This window comes from Oryctolagus cuniculus, chromosome 4, assembly GCF_964237555.1.
Source record: "Oryctolagus cuniculus chromosome 4, mOryCun1.1, whole genome shotgun sequence".
NCBI classification, from domain to species: Eukaryota; Metazoa; Chordata; class Mammalia; order Lagomorpha; family Leporidae; genus Oryctolagus; species Oryctolagus cuniculus.
Window position 1 is genome coordinate 93,091,812 of NC_091435.1, and position 24,492 is coordinate 93,116,303.

General features: G+C 45.6%; 1 protein-coding gene across 1 annotated transcript in view; it reads right to left on the reverse strand.

Annotated features, from left to right (window-relative positions):
- Positions 1-24,492, reverse strand: part of KLHL6 (kelch like family member 6) — a 65,808-nt gene that overhangs the window by 11,350 nt on the left and 29,966 nt on the right. Inside the window, exons 2-3 of the mRNA XM_002716495.5 lie at positions 21,259-21,424; positions 3,550-3,999 (exon numbers count right to left, since the gene is read on the reverse strand). Of these exons, the coding sequence (XP_002716541.3) occupies positions 3,550-3,999; positions 21,259-21,424 (616 nt within the window). The remainder of the gene's footprint in view (positions 1-3,549; positions 4,000-21,258; positions 21,425-24,492) is intronic.

The following is a 24,492-nucleotide window of genomic DNA, read 5'->3' on the forward strand; positions in this document are numbered from 1 at the left end:
AAAAAAAAAAAAAAAAAAAAACCAGAGTGGATGGTTGTTTACTGCCAGCTCATTGTCCAGAGGCCTATACTAAAGGACCAGAGAGAAAGTACCGTATTGCTTTAACAAGGCTGTCAGAAATGGAGCGTCTGCACCACTCTCCCCACACCATGCACATAAGAGCAACCTTTGGTATAAACCAACATGGAATTAAGGAGGAAAGAAAATGAAGGAGTAACTTTCCTCTGCCCCATAAGAACTCTTCCAGTATGAAGGGCCAAGTCCTTGGGCCCCTGCCACCACAAGGGAGACCTGGAAGAAGCTCCTGCCTCCTGACTCCAGCTGTTGCGGGCATTTGGGGAGTGATCTCTCAGCCTCTATCTCTCCCTCTCTCTCTGTAGCTCTGTTTTTCAAATAAAATAAATACATCTTTTTATCTTTTTTTTAAAGAGCTCTTCCAGTAAAGGCCCCCTTCACTGAGGGGGCCAGCCACTCCTCAACAAATGCAGACTGACGTTGGCTTTTAGGATCCTAAAATGTCCATACTTTGCCATCAACTTGGCCAATGGGCAAGGTTTCAAGGGAGAGATGATGACAGAACAAGAAGGACCAACCTTTGGGAAATCAAGGTCCAGGGGAGAAAAGTAGCCGCCAGGCTTACACTGCTGTCATCTGGAGTAAACCAAGGTTATTCAAACCGTGAGTGGACTGGAGTCTCAGGGAAGCAACTGCCAATGAGACCCCAGTGAGGAGCTCGTGGTGGTTGGTTGGTTCAGTTGCCCAGATTACAAAATGGAAATGAGAAAATGCCTTCAGCAAGACTTGGGGAAAGAAGGAAACAAAAACATGGGGCATGGTAAAAAGAGAGGTTTTAGCCCCAGAGAAAGAAAATGCTTTATTTTGGAAGACCAGGCACCCATAAAGGAGCTCAGTGAGAATGGCGGCAGTTTCCACTTGTGGGTCACTGACCAGGTCCCAGACACTGTGCTTAGTGCATTTCATGCATTGCCTGTTTAATTCTCAAAACCACTCTTTTAGTTAGCTGCCTTTGTTACCTCTATGAGATAGATCAGGACTGAGCCTCAAGGTAGCCAAGTGACTTGCCCAAGTTCACAATGCACTGGAAATAAAAACTTAGGTCCACCTGACTCCAATCCTGGGTTTCCACAAATAGATTTTTCAGATATCAGAATTCTTTCTCCTAAGCCACCCCACCCTATCTCTAGAACCTTGCAAATACAAAAAGAAGTGAAAATATTTCACCATACAAGTGTTGTAGAAGACAAGGCAGGGGCCTTTGATATCAGAGGAAAGCCTTTATCATCTGCATTTCAGGAAATGAGAAACAAAGACTAGCTTTGGGCTGAAAGCTGTGGCAGAGATACACCTGTTTGCCATCATATCCAGGCTCTGAGACCCAGTGCTGAGCTGTCTCCCAGGACCCACATATCCAGCCTGGGATAGGACCCAAGTGGTTGCCTGGGCTCTCCCATCAGTCAACACTTCGCCTGTTATTTACTAAATGCCCCATCTTCTCTAACAGACCAAAGCTTAATAAGGCAGAGACTGTTTTGCAGTGCCTGATACATATCCTGGCATAGAGTTAGTGTGTGCTTAGGATTATTTGTGACAAATGAAAGCACAGCATATGAAAATATATTGGGGTGGGGGGGCTGGTGCTGTTGTGCAGCGGTTGAGGCCCTGGCCTGAAGCACCGGCATCCCATGTGGGTGTGGGTTCTAGTCCCAGCTGCTCTTCTTCCGATCCAGCTCTCTGCTGTGGTCTGGGAAGACAGTGGAAGATGGCCCAAGTCCTTGGGCCCCTGCACCCTTGTGGGAGGCCTGGAAGAAACTCCTGACTCCTGGCTTCGGATCGGCACAGCTCCAGCCGTTGTGGCCATCTGGGGAGTGAACCAGCAGATGGGGGACCTCTCTCTCTCGGTGTCTACCTCTCTCTGTAACTCTGTATTTCAAATAAGTAAAATAAATCTTTTTTTTTAAAGAAAGCATATGGGTGTTGTTATAGTAATTTGTAAAGAGAAATTTATAACACTAAGGACAATATCAGAAAAAGAAAATGGTCTCAAATCAAGGACCTCAGTTTTCACCTTAAGACATCAGAGAAAGAAGGGCAAATTAAACCCAGAGTAAGCAGAAGAAAGAAGGAATATAATCAAAATCAGGGCAGAAATAGATGGAATAGAAAACAGAAAAGCAACAGAAGAAACTTTGGTTATTTGAGGAAAATCAATAAAATTAATAAACCTCTAACCAAATTGATCAGGAAAAAAAGAGGACACACAAATCACTAATATCTGATATCACATCATTATAGATTCCACAGAAATTAAATGGATAATGAGAGAGTTGTGTGAACAACTTTATTCATCAATCTATATGAAATGGAAAAATTCTTCAAAAGATTCAAGCTACCAAAACTTACTGTAGAAGAAATAGATAACCTGAGTTAAAACCTTTCTCATAAATAAAATGCTAGACTCTAGCAAATTCAACCAAACATTTACGGGTATGTTTGCAGAGTGATGGAGCTAAGGAAAACGGGGAACCAGAAAAGAACACACAGAAAAAGGAAGAGGCTCCTGAGGAGCCGTAACAGACACTTCCTGAGCCACCGTGGTCGTTTCTACCATTGACTTAATGAACAGGTCTTGGTAGGTATCCCAGAACCAGTGTATGGTGACCTCCTTGTACACATGTTGGTGCGCATGTGCACAAACTGATGGTAAGCCCAAGAGAGGGGTGGTCAAACCCAGTTTTATTTTTTTTACAGGAAATGCTTATTTGATTGACAGATTGACTGATTGGAGAGGTAGAGAGATAGGCAGATGATCTCCCATCTGCTGGTTCACTCCCCAAATGACAGAGACAGCTGGGATTGAGAAAGACCAAAGCCTGGAGCCAAGATTACAATTCAGGTCTCCCACTTGGGTGGCAAGAACCCAACTACTTGAGCCATCAGGGTACACATTAGCAGGAAGTTGGAGATAGGAGCCAGAGATAGGCATTTAACCCAGGTAGTCCATACGGGACGCAGATGTCTTAACCACTTAGCCTAGCATCCACTCCAGACTTGAGGTTTAGATAACCCACCTAGTGAATGAATGAGAGGGAGGCTAGACTAGGGGCTGGGAGATGTGATCTGAGAAACCTTCAGAAATTCAAGAAGGAGGTGATGAGAGTGAACCAAGGTAAAATGTCAGAGTAGACCCAAGACATACAAGGCTTCACTGGAGAGGGAAAACCAGGAGAGCAGCACCCCTGTGAAATGGTGACTGGGCAGACACCTCCCTGTCTGCTTGTGTGTTGGCCCCTCATCAATGCCCTGCCCTTACGCGTGGGAAGGAGGAAGTTTGGGCCAAGCATGACGCTTGCCTAATCCTCTCAATGTTTGTCTGGAAATGTAGTATCTTCCCCAATTTAGAAATCAAGAATGCAGGGCTCCTGAAATTGCTCAAACTACTTAAAGTCCTAAGAGTAGGTGACCCAGCTTCCTTGTATCTGTGAGCCCCTGGCTGCACTGGCTAAATACACAGCCTCACCTTGGACTTACCTCATTGCCAGAAAGATGGTACATTCTGGCTTCCTGGAGCAGCGGGAAGACCTCTGGGCACTGCCTGATGAGAGCATCTGCTTCCACAGTCTCCACAAAGTACCAGGGGTCCAGGAGCGGCAAGCGCACATTCTCCAGGACATAGGGGAGCAGGCAGAGTCGTTCTGACTGCTTGTGCCGGACCCAGCTCATCACAGTCTCAAACACCTGCGCCTCTTCCGTCACGTATAGATCGTCACTCTTTAAGATGTGGTGCAGAGTGTCCACCGGAAGTTCAAGGAACTCCTCAGAGTTCAGGATCTGCACAAAGTTTTGAATGATGTAACTCTGAACCTGCTTCTTCAGACTGTCCAAGGAGTGTGTGTCGGCCAGCCTCAGTATGCCAACACAGTTTTCTGGGTTCAAGGCTTCTGTGAGGAAACTGGCGCAGGCATCCACCATCCGCAGGAACTAACAGAAGTTGGGAAAATGATCAGACCACAGGGATGGCTGTCAGTGAGTTGTTCAATAGCAACAAATCAGAAACTATCTAAATGTCCAACAATAGGGGACCAGCCAAATACATGCTTATATATGTATACAGTCCATAGCTCTATAATCATTAAAAGTGATGTAGAATGAGACCAAATGACATGGAAAACTGCTTATGATGTACTGAATTTAAAAATCTGTTCAACGTACATTAGCAAGCCTCTGGACTTAATCATCAATTAGCAGGAAATACAAGAGTACTTCAAAAAGTTTGTGGGCCAGCGCCGCGGCTCAATAGGCTAATCCTCTGCCTTGCGGCACCGGCACACCAGGTTCTAGTCCTGGTCGGGGCACCAGATTCTGTCCCGGTTGCCCCTCTTCCAGGCCAGCTCTCTGCTGTGGCCAGGGAGTGCAGTGGAGGATGGCCCAAGTGCTTGGGCCCTGCACCCCATGGGAAACCAGGATAGGTATCTGGCTCCTGCCATCGGATCAGTGCGGTGCGCCGGCCGCAGCATGCCAGCCGCGGCGGCCATTGGAGGGTGAACCAATGGCAAAGGAAGACCTTTCTCTCTGTCTCTCTCTCACTGTCCACTCTGCCTGTAAAAAAAAAAAAAAAAAATTAAAAAAAAATTAAAAAAATAAATAAAAAAAGTTTGTGGAGGGCCGGCGCTGTGGCATACGGGAGAACCAGCTCCTCCACTTCTGATCTAGCTCCCTGCTAATGCGAAAGCAGCAGAAGATGCCCAAGTGCTTGGGTCCCTGCAACAGCATGGGAGACCCTGATGAAGCTCCTGACTACTGGCTTCAGCCCGACCCAACTCTGGCTGTAACAGTCATTTGGGGAGCGAACCAACGGATGGAAGAGATTCATTCTCTCTCTCTCTCTCTCTCTCTCTCTCTCTCTCCTTCTTCCTCTCACCTCCCTCTTTTTCAAGTAAATAAATAAAAAATTTTTAAAAGAACATAAGATTCTAGGGTCCAGTGCTGTGGCACAGCAGATTAAGCCGCCACCTTCAGTGCCAGCATCCCATATTGGCAATGGTTTGAGTCCCTGTTAATGCACCTGGGAAAGCAGTGGAAGATAGTCAAATTGTCTGAACCCTTGCCACCCATGTGAGAGCCTGGATGGAAGTCCTGGCCCTTGACTTTGGTCTAATCAAGCCCTGATTGTTGTAACCATTTGGAACCAGCAGCTGGAAGATTGATATTTCTCTCTGTCTCCTTCTCTCTCTCCCCCTCTCTCTCTCTCTCTTCCTTCCTTCTTCCCCTCCCCCTCTGTAACTCTGCCTTTCAAATAAATTAAAAAAAAAAAAACTAAGACTATTATGCTTGTGTGACACCTTATAGATGACAAGGTAGTGTTATATTCATTATATTATTTAATACCCATTTTACAGATGAGGTGTCTCAAATGGATCAGTTTATTCTCTATTCTCTGGAGATTAGCTTTTTTTTTTTTTTTTTTTTAATTATCCAGAGGCAGAAAGAGATGAACAGAGAGCTCCAACCACTGATTCACTCTCTAAATGCCAACAATTGCCAGGACTAGGCCAGGCTGAAGCCTGCAGCCAGGAACTCAGTCTTGTCATCCATGTGGATGGCAGGAACCCAGCTACTTGAGTCATCACCTACTGCCTCCTGTTATCAGAAAGTTGCAGTTGATAACAGAGCCAGGACTGGAAACCAGGTACCTCCATATGGAATGCAGCTTTCTTAACCAGTGTCTTAATTGCTGAACCAAATTGCTTTGAATGAATCCACCCTCCTTTATTCCCTCTGTGTCCACTGGGCTCCTTATAGGGTCAAGTCCTCAGTGTGCATGGGTTGATCAATAAACAGAAGGCAGAGGCAGAGAGGCTATGGGGGCAGGACCTTCACACCAGTCTGAAAGTATGTGCTGGTGACAGCATGGATGGAGCAAAGCTAACCAGATAGAAACCTGATATGCAGAGGGGAAGTTCTGTGATAGCAGCTGGCGGGTGGGGGAGAGCTAGGCTGTGGTCCTGAGAGTGGAGGCTGGGACAGGATTGATCTTAGAGTGGACCAGTTTGATTTGGGCCTTGGCCTTCAGTCCAGAACATTCTAGGGGGCACACATGTCTGACTTTTTGGGTCAATCTCAATTGCAAAATAGTCTTTCCATGTCAGACCACACTTTCCAATCGTCAGTTTAGAAAACATGGCCCTAGGGGTCAATGCAAAGTTGAGGGAACCTGAATTCTGTCTGTGACCACCCTGTCTGTGGCCCCAACTGCCTGCAGCTCTGTTCCTCGCTTGAGCAACTGTGGAAACGGTTGAGACTGAGAATCTGAACACCTGTTTAGTTGTTTGCAAGATTTTCAGTTCAAAGAGTAAAAATATGCACCAGAGACCAAGCCTTGCTGAACTCTCAGAACCTGTCACCACAGCCCTATCTGGCCTTGTCCCATGGAAACATCTACGAGAGCTAAAAGAAAACTCACTTAAGGGTAGCCTCCAGCACAAAACACCATGGCCATACTAGCATTTGTGTAGGAGACAATGTGAACATTAATTGGATGTCCTGAAATCCTTAGACTATCTCTGGGAGGGTCCCTAAGACCCAGGAAAGAGGAACCTGTGGCTAGGGCAGGGAAAGGAGGGAGAATTAGTGTTCACTGCCCACCTTTTTGTAGCTTCTCCTGTTCTGAATGGCAACTATCTACTTAAAATCAGTAAATTTCTCATGTATAGAGAAAATACTAGAAGTAACACATAAAATGATAATGTTGGTAAGATAATGTTATTAATTATTTTAGACTTCTCTGCATAGACCAAATTTTCTATACTGAAAATGAACATTTGAAATCAGAGGAAAATATATACAAGGACTGCTTTCTTGTGATTTTAAAGTACAAAATGAGAAAATACAAAATGAAACATAAAAGGTAAACTAAAGGGTACCTACTCTATGCCAGACCCTTTTTACTGATCCTAAGAGTTATCCAGTTGTCACGACAGTGCTATGAAGTAGATCTTTGTGATCATTTCTATTCTGTAGATGAGGAGACCAGGTTCAGAGGAGTGATTTTCTAAGAGGCTCGTCGCTAAAGAGAGGTAGAGCTAAACTCTGAATCATTTTCTCTAATTCCAAAAGGCATGATTTTACATCATTTTAAGCTGCTTCAGGTCAAACAGTGAGATGATGAGGGGACAATGGAGTGGCAGGTGCCAAACACCATTTGACAACCTCACTGGATAGCCCAGATGATCTGATCTGCCTAAGCACAGGAATGACTGACCCACACAATGTCTGTTTCATCCCTGTTTGATGACAACTGATGAGCAAAAAAATGAAACCTTGGAAGAGAATCACATCAAGCACCAAAGCTCACATTTGATAGAAACATTGTCCAAACATCTCTCTCTACTCTCACACCATTAATTCATCCACTCATCCACCCATTCATGCACTGCATATGCACTGAGCAAAGCAGTACTGGGGTACGGAGGTGAGCAGAAGGAAGCACCGTGCCCAGGACAGTAGGGGAGGCAGACACCAATCACATAATCACACAGAGCATAGTCACAACTGTGATAAGTCTCAAAGTCTAGTGAGTCCACTGCCTGAAACCAAAGAGAGCCCTACTCTTCCCCATCAAACCTGAGCACTGTTTCCCAGTCAGCATCTGGTAGCACCTTCACCAATGGAACCCCAGCCAAAGTCAGTCAGTCCCCTCCTCACCTTCTGCAAACCTTCCCTGGGCTTCCCAGTTACAGAGTCTTTCTGTGCTCCAGCCATCTCCTTTGCCTGCATGGCTTGCTCCTGCACCACTACCTGTTAAACCCCACCCTTCTTACCCAGACAAGTTTGACTCCAGAGCCCACCTTTCTGAGAAAAGACTCAGGATACTCACCCTATCTTCAACTGAGAAGTCCCATTCTAAGTGTACCTGGAGAAGAACTGCAAGGCCACCACTTGTCCTACATAGGGATGTTTTCTTCATTCAAAGTTATTAAATCTGGGACCCATGGAAGGATTCAACGGCATCTGTGAACACCTACAACTGTATGCAAACATTTGTTTGCGTGTATGGCATTTTTCTGGGAGTTGAGTTTTCAGGAGGCACTGTGAGTTGCTCCCTGGTGTCCACCCATCTGAGGACAAAGCCAATGGAGGGGGGAGAGGTGATCAAGAGAGCCAGCAAGTAGAGTCCTGAGCAGACGATGGGACCGTCCTCACCTCTGGAAAGGAGGGGAATGGAAAGGAAGTAGAGAAATGTCGTCTATCCATGAAGTTCTTTCCCCAAACCACTTCTTTCTAGATGGGGTCTCCAATTCCCCAACACTCGGGCCCCTTGCCCATTTGTGTAGCACCTATGATATTTCTGCCTTATATCATGATCTACCCAGAAAGTGTCTCAAAGGCAAGCTCTAAATCACTTTCGTTTTTCCCTAGCAGTCTCTAGCCTCTAGCCTTTACCAAGTCTGGTAAAAGGAGAGACAGAGGAAGGAAATATGTATCAAATACCTAGTACCTACCAAGATCTGTGCTAGATACTTTCCTATTCAATATTTCATTTAACAAATACATTTTATATTTTAGTGGACATATTTTATTGAACAAGTAACAAAAGGAAGGTATTATTAGTGCAGCCATTTGTATAGAGGAAGAAACAGAGTTCAGTGCATTGCTCCAGGTCACACAGGTAGTAGGTGGTCGAGATGACACCCCAAATCACGGCCAGTTAACTCTTCTCATGCAGCATCCTGTGGCCTTTGTAACTGGCTACATTGGAGAGCTAACAAAATGCCAGTGGAATCTGAAGTGGCCTTGTGAGCCCAGGATGGTTAGGGGTCTCCAAGATGCCCAAGTTCCCCTCAAATATGCCTCCATAAATACTTTCTGGCCATGAAATGTCAGAGAGGCCTCATGATCTTGACCAATGACTGGGAAAATGCTGATGAGCAGGGCAATCATGGGAATAAGAAATCATTTCCTTTCACATTTTTTTTTGCTTCTTCACATTCAAGATTTCAAGACTTTAGGGTAAGTTTTCTGCCTCAGCCTGTCCCAGTGACACATGAACTTGTTTATTAAAGCCAGGAGATGACAGATAATAGCAACAGACAGCCAGCTTCCTGTTCAGGGGGACATGTGAGCAAAAGGTTACAGCCAGGCACCTGACTCTTGAACAGGGAAACTAAAAATATAATCAAAGAAACCGCTTGAGACTTGGCTGCTGCTCCCATGAGAAGTGTCTGCCTCAAAGGGAACACACCCCCTGCTCCCCATCTTCACTGCCCCTCCTCTGCTTCCCCTTCACACTGTCCAGAGTCTGGGTCCCACAGAGACACCACCCATTTGATTACACTTCTCCCTCGAGGTTCTTGCCAACCCACTCTACAACAACTGAAGGTCTATTTGAGTCCAAATCAGCAATTCTCTTGACCACACATCCCTAAGCGGCCTTGGGGTTACTGCAAAGGTTCACAAAGACACTGGTATTCTTATCTTGAGTCAAACAAATCAGTGTGCATGAAGGGTGAATTGATGTGATTAATAAAATTCAAATTTATTGCAAAGTATGTCTGAACACATTGTAAAACTTTTTTTTTTTTTTTTGCTTTCCTTCTCAGGCAATAGATACTAAAAGTAAAGCTCTTCTTTGAGTTTTGTATTGGTGTTTTGAAGGAGTCTTCCTATTTAGAATGTAAATTATTACTGATCCTGATCTTCCATCTAAACCTCTCCTCTTCTCTTCCATGCAAAGTACCAGGATCAATCCCATAGAAATATGTTCCTTTCCCAGGTCGGCAGGTAAAACCACTGCCTGCAGTGCCAGCATCCCATATGGGTGCCGGTTCAAGTCCCAGCTGCTCCATTTCCGATCTAGCTCTCCACTATGGCCTGGGAAAACAGTAGAAGATGGCCCAAGTCCTTGGGACTCTGCACCCGTGTGGGAGACCTGGAGGAGGCTCCTGGCTCCTGGCTTCGGATCAGCACAGCTCCAGCCGTTGCGGTCAACTGGGGAGTAAACCAGCAGATGGAAGACCTCTCTCCCTCTCTCTCTCTGCCTCTCCTCTCTATGTGTAACTCTGACTTTCAAATAAATAAATAAATAAATCTTAAAAAAAAAAAAAGAACTATGTCCCCCTCTGTTGCCTAGTATGGAGAAGCTCTGTCCTCACCTGCTCCCTCCTCTCAGGCCTTGCACTAGACTTGGCTTTGAGGTCTGCTGGTCCATGCAAGCTATGTGGAGTGGGCAGGAAAAGCAGCTAAGACCTACAAAGGATCCATTCTCTAAGGTGGAGCAGGTGCAGGGGACTAAATCAACTACAGAAGGAGACTGACTTCAAAAGTGGAATTGGAGAGAGGAGACCAAGCATGGGCAAGCTTGGTCAAGCTGCAGGCAACAAACAACCCCTGAGTTTCCAGAGGAGATAGTGGTGGCCCCAGCAGACTAGTAGCCTAGCAGTAGTAGATGCATGGGGGGTCACACATTCAAGGGATGATTGGCATGGCTGGAGCTCAGTAATTCAGCCTAGGGGCAAGGTGGTGGCCAGGAATAACATGATTGTTAAGATTAAACGGAATGCTTTGTATCTGGAACATGGTTGATGCTCAGGATGTGGGGTGTGTGTGTGTGTGTGTGTGTGTGTGTGAAAAGCCAGGTGCTGAAAAGCAAGCCCATGAGGTGCAGAGAACTGTCAGATGTGGAGTTGAGGGTAGAGAAGGCTGAAAGCTTAAGTTCTCTCTGCCTGGAATATCTTTCCACAACCCAATGGCCACTTGTTGAAATTCTACTGATTCCATGAGGTCTAGTTCAATGTCATTTGCTTTTGCCTTGGATTCTGTTAGAGTGCCCACTGGATTGGAAGCTCACAAGAATCCTTGTTTCAGAGGCTTTGGGGTAGTAGAAAGAAGCAGACATCTGGAATCAGAAGTTCTAGATGGTATCTCTGCCATTTGATGAGCTGAACTCTCTCTAAGCCACAAGTTTCCTCATCTGGAAAATATTAAGAATATAAAACCCACCTTGCAGCCTTATTGTGAGGGCATTACCTGGTGTGCTGACTCACAGAGATGAGCACTGTCAACATCAAATGTGGGTGGGAGGGCCGGCACTGTGGCACAGTGAGTTAAAGCCCCAGCCTGCAGCGCTGGCTTCCCATATGGGGCACTGCTTTGAGTCCTGGATGATCCACTTCTGATCCAGCTCTCTGCTAATGAGCCTGAGAAAGTAGCCAAGAAAGGCCCAAGTCCTTGGGCCCCTGCACTCATGTGAGGGACCCAGAGGAGGCTCCTGGTTCCTGGCTTTGGGGCTCAGCTCTGGCTGTTGCTGCCATTTGGGGAGTGAACCAGCAGATGGAAGACCTCTCTCTTTCTGTCTGTACATCTCTCTGTAACTCTGAATTTCAAATTTAAAAAATAAATCTTAAAAAAAATCAAATGGGATCATATATAGGAAAAGCAATGATAAATTGCTACATAAATGTAACTTGTATTTATCCATTTTATCTTTATTTCTTGCTGGTGATGTCTCACAAAGTACCTAGCACTTAGTAGATGCTTAGCAACTTCAGGTAGTTAGGGAGCAGTGAAAGTCAGAACCTGGTAGCAACCTGAATTTCCATTAAAACTAAAACCCCACATTTTATCTGTGTGCCCCTGAAGGGGGCACAGAAGTAGCTGAGACTATTGGTAGCCCTGAGGAGGCCTTGCAAACAGAATCCAAAGAATATAAAGTGACTGTCAGAAGCGATGACCAAAGGCAGATGGGACTCGGGACTTCAGCTGATGCCACAGAGGAAGGGGTAGACTAGAGGGAGAAGCACGGGAACACAGATGCTCTATCAGGTGCCAGCATGGACCAGTAACACAAATGTCTGTGGTGACGCTGGGGCAGGGGCTCCTTCTCACGTTGCCCTGGCACTGTATAAAAGTTCCCAGAACTATATAAACAACCTTAATCTGGGATCAATGAAAGCTTTCCTAAAGTGAGATATTATTGAGTTGACTGTGATCTCTGCCACCAGTAGAACAGAAACCTCAGGGTAGAGATTAAATTCACTGAGAGAAAAATAACAGGATAAATCACACCTTTTTTGCATTCTTGAGTTTGTAGCCTAAGATTTAGCTGCTCTACACTAGCAGAACTCAAAAGGAACAATATGAAAGTTGAAGACAGGCAAAAATGACTGATGCTAAAGAGTGGTCACCCTGGGGAGATACACACAGGGTGGGTGTAGGGGGGGTTCTGAGATGAAGGAATGTTCTAAATCCTGATCTGGTTGATAGTTACATGGTTGTACACACATGTGAAAAATCGTCAAGCTGTACCATTGAGAAATGTGCATTTTACTGAATGCAAGTTAAACCTAAAAATAAAAGGAGTGCATAATTGAGATCAAACATTGAGAAAAGACATGCTGTGTAGCAACAGCAAGCCTACTGTAGGGACATCTGATGGCCCTAAGTATCCCAAGTTCCCCAGAAGTTGTTGAGACAGAGAGGTGGCAGCTGTGTGAGTCTTGCCCCTGATGCGCTCTCACAGAGCACCACTGATTTCCAGAACATTCCCCTGGGCAGCCCTCTCCAGAGTCCCTTGCTGAGTTCCCAGCTGCTTCCAGGACCCTGGGTTGCTTCAGGCCTCACTCTAAGTGACGGACACGGTGTGTGCAGGGAGAATGCCCAGGAGTAAATCCTGACTCCTCTCTTACTGGCTACGAAGACTTGAGCATTTCCTTAATGTCCCAGAATCTCATATCCCTCACTTGTAAATTGAGGGCAAAAATGACACAGTTCAGGTTCACATTGTGAGACCTCTGAAAAGGGCAACTGTTGCTATCACGTGGGCCTGGAATATTCACCTGATTTCTTAGTGCTGACAATGCCCACACAGCAAAACTGAATGACAAAAGTTGCATGTGAGAGGGGGTGCATCAGACAATCAACACATTGATCTTATCTAAATGATAGTAAATGAACTGATTTTCTTGCCTGGACTGCTACTGTGGTGTTGCATAGATATAGTCTGTGGGTCCCTGTCAATGAAAATTGACAATAGAAGTTAGTCTGTACATCCCAGATAATGGGATGTACATTTTACTAGATGCCTGGCACTTAGTAGGTGCCTGAAAATGAAGCAAGCATTAACATTGGCTTTTGGAATGCTCACTCCTCTGTTAACCCAAACATTTCCACAAGCCAGGATTAGGCTTCTTTGTGGCCCCTTGAAGGAGGTCGAGCAGGATTTGTTGGGGTCTTAAGCAGTTACTGAGGAAACTCTCATATTCTGTTGGTAATGAAAGAGCCACACACTCATTCATTCACCCGTTCACCTAGTCAACCAATGTTTACAGAGTGCCTGCTGTGGTCCACACTCTGAGTAAGCCAAGAAGCCAACCCAAGCCATCAAGCTGGCTCTCTCATCCACATAGGTCTCACCGTCATTCTCCTTGCCATTTGCAAAAGGAATTATAGGAAAATAAGCAATTCCAGGATCTTCATCAAAATCCCCTCAAACTGTCACCACAATGAAAGCTACAACCCTGGCCCTGTGGCATCAGATCCATCAGATCAGCTCTTCTCAGGAGCAGGCCACACAGCCACGCCCAGGCCACGAGACCAAGCTCCATTCCGGCAGCTCCTGTCTTTCTTCACGTTGGCCACAGGAACTTGGTCTGTTCTTTTTCTCCTTGTAAGTTGTGGCTTCTAACCAACTGCTCCGTATCTTTGGGATCCCTCTGCCCCTAGAGAAAGTGCAAGGTGAGTGTAGTCTCCCTGACCTCCTGTCTTCGTACTGCTCAGCTGATAAGTTCTCACGCCCTCATTCTTCCATGAGCTTTTTACAGTAAAATTTAAAATGAAAGTAAATGAAGAAAAATGAAAGTAACAAACACAACAAAATTCTCCAAACAAACACAGCAAAATTCTCCAAGATTGAGAAACCTTGCCACATTCTTGCAGTCACTGTCCCCAGTCTATGGTCTATGGCTGGCTTGCTTATCTAAAATGCAGAAGCCAAAAGGTCTACTTAAGGTCCTTTGTCTTCCAGGGGCCCTTGCTGGGTGATGTCACCTCAGAGACACAACTTCTCATGTGAACAGATCCTTCAGGTGCTTCTCCTGCCTTGACCTTCCCCAAAACTACTTGGAGAAAATTCATTTTTCCTCATAATTGGCCAATAAATGATGGCTAGGTTACCGCGAAGATCCTCCAGTAGGCAGGACTATCAGCACCTGCCACTCAAAGTTTCCTACTAACAGAGACTGTCCCACTCCATGCCAGGGCTGCTGGGTCTGTTGGGCTCCTGACCCAAGGGAAACTAGGCTATAAACTGAAGAAAAACTCATGAAGTTGTCTGGTATGAAGCAGCCGTAATGGTGATTGGTTTCATCAACTGAACTGTCTCACTATACTGGGAAATTCTAGATGCTAAGAGAAGACCTACAAAGAAAAGCTGAAAATGAGAGAGCAGCTGTCACATCACTGGTATGAAGGTTAGGAAACCTTTATTACTGGTGCTATGAGGAACACCAAGAAAAGGCGCTTCTTGTTGATTTCAGTCACACAAGGCAGTGCCAGCTTCTATTGATGTTCTAAATGCCTATGCTGGCACACTTTTCTCTACCTATAACCCTGAGTTAATTATAATAAAGTGTCAGTCCACTTTATTGTTCTAATCGTATATCATAAAAACATGATTTTTAAAAACTTTTACATGTGATCTGGTGCTGTGGTGTAGTGGGTTAAGCTGCCACTTGCAGTGCCAGCATCCCATATGGGCACCGGTTTGAGTTCTGGCTGCTCTACTTCCAGTCTAGCTCCCTAATATGCCTGGGAAGGCAGAGGAAGATGGCCCAAATACTTGGGTCCCTGCCAGCATCGTGGGAAACCAGGAAGAAGCTCCTGGCTCCTGGCTTTAGTCTGACTCAGCAGTGGCCATTGCAGCCATTTGGGGAGTGAACCAGTGGATGGAAGATACCTCTCTCTCTCTCTTTCTCTCTCTTTCTTTCTCTTTCTCTCTCTTTCTCTGCCTCTCCGTAACTCTGCCTTTTAAATAAAATAAATAAATCTTAGAAAAAACCTTTTACACATGGTCTCTTATAATCTTAATCCAGGGAAGCAACATTTAGGGGCGGTTTGGGGAAGTGTTCTCACAGGTTGGTGCTAGCCCAGTTTATCCAGGGCACAAATATCAAAGTAAAGTGAAAACACACAAATGAAAGGAATAAACTTCTGTTCAGCATCTGCTATGTGCCAGGTTGCAAACACCATCTCATTTACTTTCCTAGTAACTCCCCTGAGACGTGCGACAGATTCTCCTCCTAAGTGTACAAATGAGAAAGCAGAGGCCCAGAAATCTTAAGGAACTTGCCTGTGGCCATACAGCAAAGAAATGACTGATTCAGAGTTTAAGCCCATGGCTGCCTGACTCCAAAGCCCAGGTTTCTTTCCAGTCTACCATTCATCCTTGAAAGCGACCATTGCGGCCGGCGCCTTGGCTCACTAGGCTAATCCTCCACCTTGCGGCGCCGGCACACCGGGTTCTAGTCCCGGTCGGGGCGCCGGATTCTGTCCCGGTTGCCCCTCTTCCAGGCCAGTTCTCTGCTGTGGCCAGGGAGTGCAGTGGAGGATGGCCCAAGTCCTTGGGCCCTGCACCCCATGGGAGACCAGGATAAGTACCTGGCTCCTGCCATCGGATCAGCGCGGTGCGTCGGCCGCAGCGCGCAGGCCGCGGCAGCCATTAGAGGGTGAACCAACGGCAGAGGACCTTTCTCTCTGTCTCTCTCTCTCTCTCACTGTCCACTCTGCCTGTCAAAGAAAAAAGAAAGCGACCATTACATGTTTCTGGTCCAAAGGGACTCCAACCGCATTCTATAGCCATTGGAAAGAACACGGCGGCTCTACACATACTGACCAGTAATACCTCCAAAATATATTATGAAGTAAAAAAAAAACAGAGGAAATATCATGCTGACATTTGTGTTTTAAACATGGAGGGAACGAGTGGGAATGATAAGTGTGCATTTGGCCTGGAATGGGCGTAGATAGACCAACAGTGAAACGCTGCTAACAGTAACAGCAGCAACACAGCATTGTCTTCCTATCTGTATTTCTGATGTTGGAACTAGGGAATGTCTTACCCTTTCAAAAGAATAAATAATTTTTAAAAACCATAAGGTAATTTTAACAACCTATAAACTTCTGTCCTTTTTTTTAAAAACAACAACAACAAACAACATTCTGTCCTTTCTGGCACTTCCAGCACGACAGTAGTCCCAGTTTTCTATGCTGGAGACAAATGACAGTGCAGGGGCCATGAAAATCAGTGGGTTAGCTGGAAAACCTGAAGCCCACAGCACTCAGTCTCATGAGAATTAACACTCAGAGGGAAACTCGGAAAGTAACCTCTGAGAGAAATATACTTCTTTATTTTTTTGCTTAGAAAGAGAAAGAGATTTGGAAAACTTGGAGGAGGTAGTAACAGAATAGGGGCTCAACAATAAGCGGAGCAGCCTGTCTCCTTCTCGCCTCTGTCCTCCCCCAACTCCCGTCCTAAAACTCTGCTCACCACCGAAGTGCATCTCTTGGGAGAAAATGGGGGGTGTGGAATAAGGAAAACCAAAACTAAATAAATACATGATCAAGCAATGAAGAAGGGCTTTCTAAAAAATGGCAAAAATCACAAAGGAAATGATCACTACACCTGACTAAATAAAAGTTTTAAAATTTTGTATGTTAATAAAAGCTATAATTAAAAATTAGGTAGGTGCTTTGGCCCACTGAATAAGACACCTGCGTCCCAGGTCATAATATCTGAGTTCAATACCCAGTCCCAGCTCCCGACTCCAGTTTCCTGCTAATAAAGACCCTGGGGAAAAGGGGGTAGCACTGATGGTTCAAATGACTGGGTCCCTGCCTCCCACATGGGAGACCTGGACTGAGTTCCCAGCATTTGGAGGAATGAACAGCAGGTGAGAGTTTCTCTCTCTCTGTCTCTCTGTCTCTCTCTCTCACTTTGCCTCTCAAATAAGCAAATTTTTTTAAAATAAATGATTCAAATGACCAATGGAAAATATTTGCATCCTGCATTACAAAAGATTGCAGTCTTTAATAACTGAAGTTTTTATAGCTCTCTTGCAAAATCACACAAAACTGAAAGGAGAAGAAAAACAGAAACACAAAAGCCATTCTCGATGAAACCAGGGGACATCAGTCACCCCAAGCCACAGAGTATGAAGACCGGCAAGGGTCGCCGGTGAGAGCAGCACGGGGCTCAAGCGCTTGGAGAGGAGCACGCTTGTCCCTCAGAACCAGAAAAAGCAGGGGCACTGAAGTCTCCAGGAGCAGGAGATGGGGCTGACCGCAGGGACTGAGGGGGAGAAGTGAAGCCTCCTGTCCTCCCCCACCTCTGCGGTCTAACAGCGACCACTCACACTCCCACTCCTACTCCCACTCCCACTGGAGAAGAGGGGTCAGTCTGTACAGAAACCAGACTGGGAGGATCTGAACTCCCAGACACCAGACACTGAGGACATCATCCTGAAAGTCAGGGGGTTACGTATGCTCACTCCCACGCACCCAGTGCAGACTTGCAGCTGACTTGTGACCTCTGGGCAAGAGACTGGAGACCACCTGGAGAAGTCTGACAGCCCTAGGAGATCTGCCACAAGCACTGCCATCTGGGCATTTGACAGCACTGACAGAGCTCCAGTCCATTGGTCTGTCCCCCTACTCCCTGTACACCGAGCATCAAACTAGTATTCTAAGGCCTCCATCATAAACGTGGCTGGACAGCCAAGAATCAAGTCATCAAAAGCATGTTTACATGCAGGCAGTCTGGCTCCACAAGGTGTCAACCACCTTGCTTGCTGCCTCCATCTCTCTCAATGCACAGAAAGGGACCTGGAAGGGTGTACCCCCAGGAAGCTGCCATATTGTCTCTGAATAGGAGGGGATTATAGGTCATCTTTATGTTCATTTTGCTTGTTCAGGTTTCTAATTTTTCTGTAGTGAGTTTGTAATGTTATTGCAATTAAAAATATTTAAAATTGCATTTGGAAAAGCAAGATATGCCTTCTTACCCTAATGGCCAGGCCCTGCTTTCAGCTAGTGGGATAAATAGGAGACACAACACCCGGCTCCAATTTCATCACTCAAAGTATATGGTAAATAGTCAGAATTTGCTCGGCTTCACTGAGCATCTACTGTAGTGTCAGACACTCTCCTTGAAGGAAGAAATGCCTTTACTATTATTACTGTCAGTGTTATCCGTTCATCTTCAGACCTGTGGGTAAGAGACTGCGTGAAAATCACAATGGCAGCTGTGGCTAGACTACTGGCCCTTTTGCGGGAGGCAGTGTTGGAGGGTGGGGGAGGGCTTTCAGATAAAAGCTCAGCAAAAACTGAAAACCTGAACTAGATGGAGATCCCTGTGACCCAGGAAGGATTTCCTCAGAGTTACTTTGATGGAGTGGTGGGCGGAGGGGGAGACGGGGATGCTGAGTGCTCCCACTCCACAGAGGGAGGGGTGTTCTGCCAGTCCGTGAGGCCGAGGGTGTGAGCAGGTGGGGACGGAGGAAGGGAGAGGGGTGGACGCTTGCTGACTTGGAGATATCGCTGGGGAAGGCAGAACCAGCCCTTCCAGAAGTAACCTGTTCTTTAAAAGCATGTGAAGACGTGATCATCTGTGGTGTTACTTGTGAAAAAATAAAGGCATGTATATACACAGCTTCTGAAGTGCTGAAAGGAACAAAGTACTTTACATTCTTTATCATATCAATTTTTCTAAGTGTTGAATATTCCTGTTTATTTTTCTATGTTCTGTCTTGTAACCTTAAGAAGTGTTTCAAACACATCTAAATGTATAAAAGAAGAGCAAATGCCCTCCATAGTACAATGCTGCATTATATATAAAACTGTGTGCATATATTAAATGTTGTCTCTTGAAAAAATAAACTCTTTAAGATGTCTTAGGGAAAGTGAGCTTGGGCCAGCGCCATGGCTCACTAGGCTAATCCTCCACCTGTGGGGCCGGTACCCCAGGTTCTAGTCCTGGTTGGGGTGCCAGATTCTGTCCTGGTTGCTCCTCTTCCAATCCAGCTCTCTGCTGTGGCCCGGGAGTGCAGTGGAGGATGGCCCAGGTCCTTGGGCCCTGCACCCGCATGGGAGACCAGGGGGAAGCACTTGGCTCCTGGCTTCGGATTGGCGCAGTGCACCGGCTGCAACATGCCGGCCGCGGCGGCCACTGGAGGGTGAACCAATGGAAAAAGGAAGACCTTTCTCTCTGTCTTTCTCTCTTTCAATGTCTAACTCTGCCTGTCCAAAAAAAAAAAAAAAAAAAAAAAAAAAGTGAGCTGATAAAATTGGCTAAAATTGCAGCACACTGTTACTTAGAATTCATCACAGCTGTTTCTTTTCTTTAATTTTTTTTTAAAGATTTATTTATTTGAAAGTCAGAGTTACACAGAGAGAGAGAGAGGTCTTCCATCCTGTGATTCACTCCCCAATTGGCCACAACAGCCAAAGCTGTGCCGATCCGAAGCCAGGGGCCAGGAACTTCTTCCGGGTCTCCCACGTGGGTGCAGGGGCCCAAGGACTTGGGCCATCTTCTACTGCTTTCCCAGGCCATTGCGGAGAGCTGGATTGGGAGAGGAGCAGCCAGGACTAGAACTGGTGCCCACATGGGATGCCGGCGCTTCAGGCCAGGGTTTTAACCTGCTGTGCCACAGCGCCGGCCCCTTCTTTCTTTTTTCACTCTCCTTTCTTTGCTGGACTTCATAAATCCTGCCGCACCCTAACTTCAACAAAGCTAATGCATTGCCAATGGTCTTGGATTCTGGACCCCTCAATCCTCACCATCCCAGACTTTGACTTCCTGTTCCCCACAACTGCTAACCCATTGATGAGCCAGGTAGGCATAGGCACCCCTTCCCAAGTCCCAAACTAGAGACAAAATCTGGTGCTTGTTCCTGGTCCCTGGGAATGAGCTGGCCCGGCCCTGGACTCTGTTTCTCCTAAATCCCACCATCCAGACAATAAGACAACCCAATAGAACGAAGTTCAGTACTATAATATTAGACCTACACAACCAGAGGTGGGACCCCTTTGATAATTAGAGATGCAATTGATATAATCTATGAGTCTAATTATTCTATGAGTCTAAACATAATTGTGATAATCAGATTGAAAAATCACATTGAATAGAAACAATGGCTATTTAATTCCCAGGGTACTATATCCCATCTGCATAAAAGCTCTCACTTCTCGAAGTCGGAGAACTCAAAAGGCTTCCATAGCCTTGACAGCTCATGACAAGAGCCTAGGGAGATTACTGATGCCATAAACAAGAGTGTCAATTTGTTAAGTCAACAACAGGAGTCACTGTGCACTTATTCCTCATGTAGGATCTCTGTCCTTAATGTGTTGTACATTGTGAATTAATGCTATAACTAGTACTCAAACAGTATTTTACACTTTATGTTCTGTGTGGGTGCAAACTGTTGAAATCTTTACTTAGTATATACTAAATTGATCTTCTGTATATAAAGATAATTGAAAATGAATCTTGATAGGAATGGAAGGGGAGAAGGAGTGGATAAGGGGAGGGTTGCAGGTGGGAGGGAAGTTATGGGAGGAAAAAGCCATTGTAATCCATAAGCTGTACTTTGGAAATTTATATTTACTAAATAAAAGTTTAAAAAAAAAGCTCTCACTTCTCAATGCTCTTCTTTCACAAACACCACAAAGTACTGATGCATGGTCCTGTTTCTCCCAGGACCTGGACACTGCTGCCCAGGGCACATGGGATGGTGGCAAGCACGTGGACCCCAGACTCAGAAAGCCCAGGGTTCAAGTCACAGTCTCGTCAGTTACCCTCTAGGTGGCCTTGCTTTCCCACCCACAAACTAGGAGAGTAATCACCTTCCCAGGGCTCTAGGGATTAGAAGGAATGATATGAGGTGCTGACTGCAGCCTCTGGCTCCCACGAGGCACAGGCAAGTTGTAGCCATTGTTCCTGGAGCCAGGCATCAGATGTAGGTTCTGGGCACCAAACTCTCCTGGCATCATCTCATCAAGGAGTCTCAAGGCCCTGTCTCACCACTTCTCAGAAAACTTACTTTAAAGTAAGCACAGGCCCAGCTGTGTGTGTGTGTGTGTGTGTGTGTGTGTCCACCCCAGGTACAAGCCTGGGAGCCAGTCCAGGCAGGTCTCTAGGGAATTGCTGCTTTCACCTGCTTCAGAGAATGCCGAGCCTGTTTGTTCACATACCTGGAAGAGGTTCGCAGCTTCCAGGATGCGCTGGACATTCTGCTTGGTGATCAGCGCCTTGCTGGTATACGTGTAGTCCAGGAGGGTGTGCATGGTCTCAGCATCAACCCCTTTAATGATGATCCTCTTCTCATACTTTTCCTTTAAATCATTGCAGAACATGGCCCTGGAAGAGAGATGTGTGAATGTGAATCTTTTGGTTGCAGGCCTAAGGAGATCACTTTTCAGACTCACCTGCCCTCTTGGAACAGTAGGGTTCCTGGACTGATTTATTTCTGCTTCTGCGGCACCCACCACACTTCAGATACCCAATCAGTGCTTCCTGAAGTGAGCTGTCCTGCTCTGCCATGCCCAGCTGTGGTCCCCAAAGCCAAGTTCCAGATCATTGTTTTGACTTTCATTGGCTCCAAGTGCTAGAGGTTCTTACTGCCTTGTGGGTGCCCCACGCCTCATCCATCCCTTCTCGCTCTACAGCCATCCCTTAAACAGGGTTTGTGATGCAGTTCTCAGTTACCACACTGGCTTTTCTCTGGCCAGGGGCCTGGCCTCATAACCTGGGCTGGCCGGCTGAGGCCCAGTCACCCTCCAGCAGTGCAAGTGGCCCCTGCAGCTGCCTCTCCCCAGGAGCTGGACCCTTGTCCACAGGTCCAGTTGCAGTTGGGAGCCTTGAATTCTCTTAGCCCAGGAAGAGTCCCCAAGGCCACGACTCGCTCTCACTGCTGGACTATGCCTTCCAGCTCCCTCCCCACAATCAGACTTCGCCCTTCTCTTGGAAGCAAGGGAGCAGGATGGAAAGGATGCTGTTGTTAGCAACAGATGGACCGGGATTTGAACATCACTGCCACAACTCAGAAGTCGGACATGTTTCTCAGTCTCCATGAGCTTCAGTTTTCTCATCTGCAAAGGGGATTTCACCAGTTATTTTAAAAGTTTATTGTAAGGCTGATCTCAGTAACTAATCAGTAACTAATCAACAAGTATAGATATAGAGAGTTTTTTGACCCCATGTCAAGCCCACATGTGAATTTGTCATGCTTCCTGACGTAGGCATTTGAATGCTGGTCTTTCCCAGGTAACATGTGAGCAATGTTATCTGTTTTTGCTTTGTTTTGTTTTGTTTTTTTTTGTTTTTTTTGTTTTTTTTTACAGGCAGAGTGGACAGTGAGAGAGACAGAGAGAAAGGTCTTCCTTTTGCCGTTGGTTCACCCTCCAATGGCCACTGTGGCCAGCGCACTGTGGCCAGCGCGCTGCGGCCGGCGCACCGCGCTGATCCGATGGCAGGAGCCAGGTACTTATCCTGGTCTCCCATGGGGTGCAGGGCCCAAGCACCTGGGCCATCCTCCACTGCACTCCCTGGCCACAGCAGAGAGCTGGCCTGGAGGAAGGGCAACCGGGACAGAATCCGGCGCCCTGACCGGGACTAGAACCCGGTGTGCCAGCGCTGCTAGGTGGAGGATTAGCCTAGTGAGCCGCGGCGCCGGCCAATGTTATCTGTTTTTAAAATGCATTTAAATCTTTCAATGCTTCTGAAAAAAATCCCGGAACACTGGTAATCTGGAAGTTACTAAAACTATGGCACTATTGTGTAAATTTCAGTAGGGAAAAAGAACACAGAAGAACATGGGTGGGAAGATGAAGACAATCCATGGGTGAGGTGAGAAATGCCCTGCTGCTTGCCTTTGCAGTGGCTTGGCCAAGGCATAGGAGAGGCAGCCTGGTCAGATACACTATTCACAATCCTGGTGATACGTATGTTTCTAGCAAATCCAAATGTTCAGAAGAATTACTGTTGTTCTTAGCACTGAAAATTAGATGGGGTAGTTGTCCAGCCTAACAGTTAAGAAAGCAGTTAAGACATCTGTGTTCCATATTGGTTTTGTAATTTTCATCGTAGAGATCTTTAACGTCCTTGGTTAAGTTTATTCCAAGGTATTTGATTGTTTTTGTAGCTATTGTGAATGGGATTGATCTTAGCAGTTCTTTCTCAGTCATGGCATTGCTTGTGTATACAAAGGCTGTTGATTTTTGTGCATTGATTTTATATCCTGCCACTTTGCCAAACTCCTCTATGAGTTCCAATAGTCTCTTAGTAGAGTTCTTTGGATCCTCTAAGTACAGAATCATATCGTCTGCAAAGAGGGATAGTTTGACTTCTTCCTTCTTGATTTGTATTCCTTTGATTTCTTTTTCTTGTCTGATGGCTCTGGCTAAAACTTCCAGAACTATGTTAAATAGCAGTGGTGAGAGTGGGCATCCCTGCCTGGTGCCAGATTTCAGTGGAAATGCTTCCAACTTTTCCCCATTCAATAGGATGCTGGCTGTGGGTTTTTTATAAATTGCTTTGATTATATTGAGGAATGTTCCTTCTATACCCAATTTGCTTAGAGTTTTCATCATGAAAGGGTGTTGAATTTTATCAAATGCTTTCTCTGCATCAATTGAGATAACCATATGGTTTTTCTTCTGCAGTCTGTTAATGTGGTGAATCACATTGATTGATTTGCGAATGTTGAACCATCCCTGCATACCAGGGATGAATCCCACTTGGTCTGGGTGGATGATTTTCCTGATGTGTTGTTGTATTCTATTGGCCAGAATTTTATTGAGGATTTTTGCGTCTATGTTCATCAGGGATATTGGTCTGTAATTTTCTTTCAGTGCTGCATCTTTCTCTGGCTTAGGGATTAAGGTGATGCTGGCTTCATAGAAAGAATTTGGGAGGATTCCCTCTTTTTCGATTGTTCTGAATAGTTTGAGAAGAAATGGGATTAGTTCTTCTTTAAATGTCTGGTAGAATTCAGCAGTGAATCCATCTGGTCCTGGGCTTTTCTTTGTTGGGAGGGCCTTTATTACTGTTTCAATTTCTGTTTCAGTTATGGGTCTATTTAGGTTTTCTATGTCTTCATGGTTCAATTTTGGTAGATTGCATGTGTCCAGGAATCTATCCATTTCTGATAGGTTTTCCTGTTTGCTGGCATACAGGTCCTTGTAGTAATTTCTGATGATTCTTTTTCTTTCTGTGGTGTCTGTTGTTATGTTTCCTTTTTCATCTCTGATTTTATTGATTTGGGTCTTTTCTCTTCTTTTTTTAGTTAGTTGGGCCAATGGGGTGTCAATTTTGTTTATTTTTTCAAAAAACCAGCTTCTCGCTTGGCTGATTTTTTGTAATGTTTTTTTGGATTCAATCCTGTTAATTTCTTCTCTGGTTTTAATTATTTCTCTTCTCCTACTAGA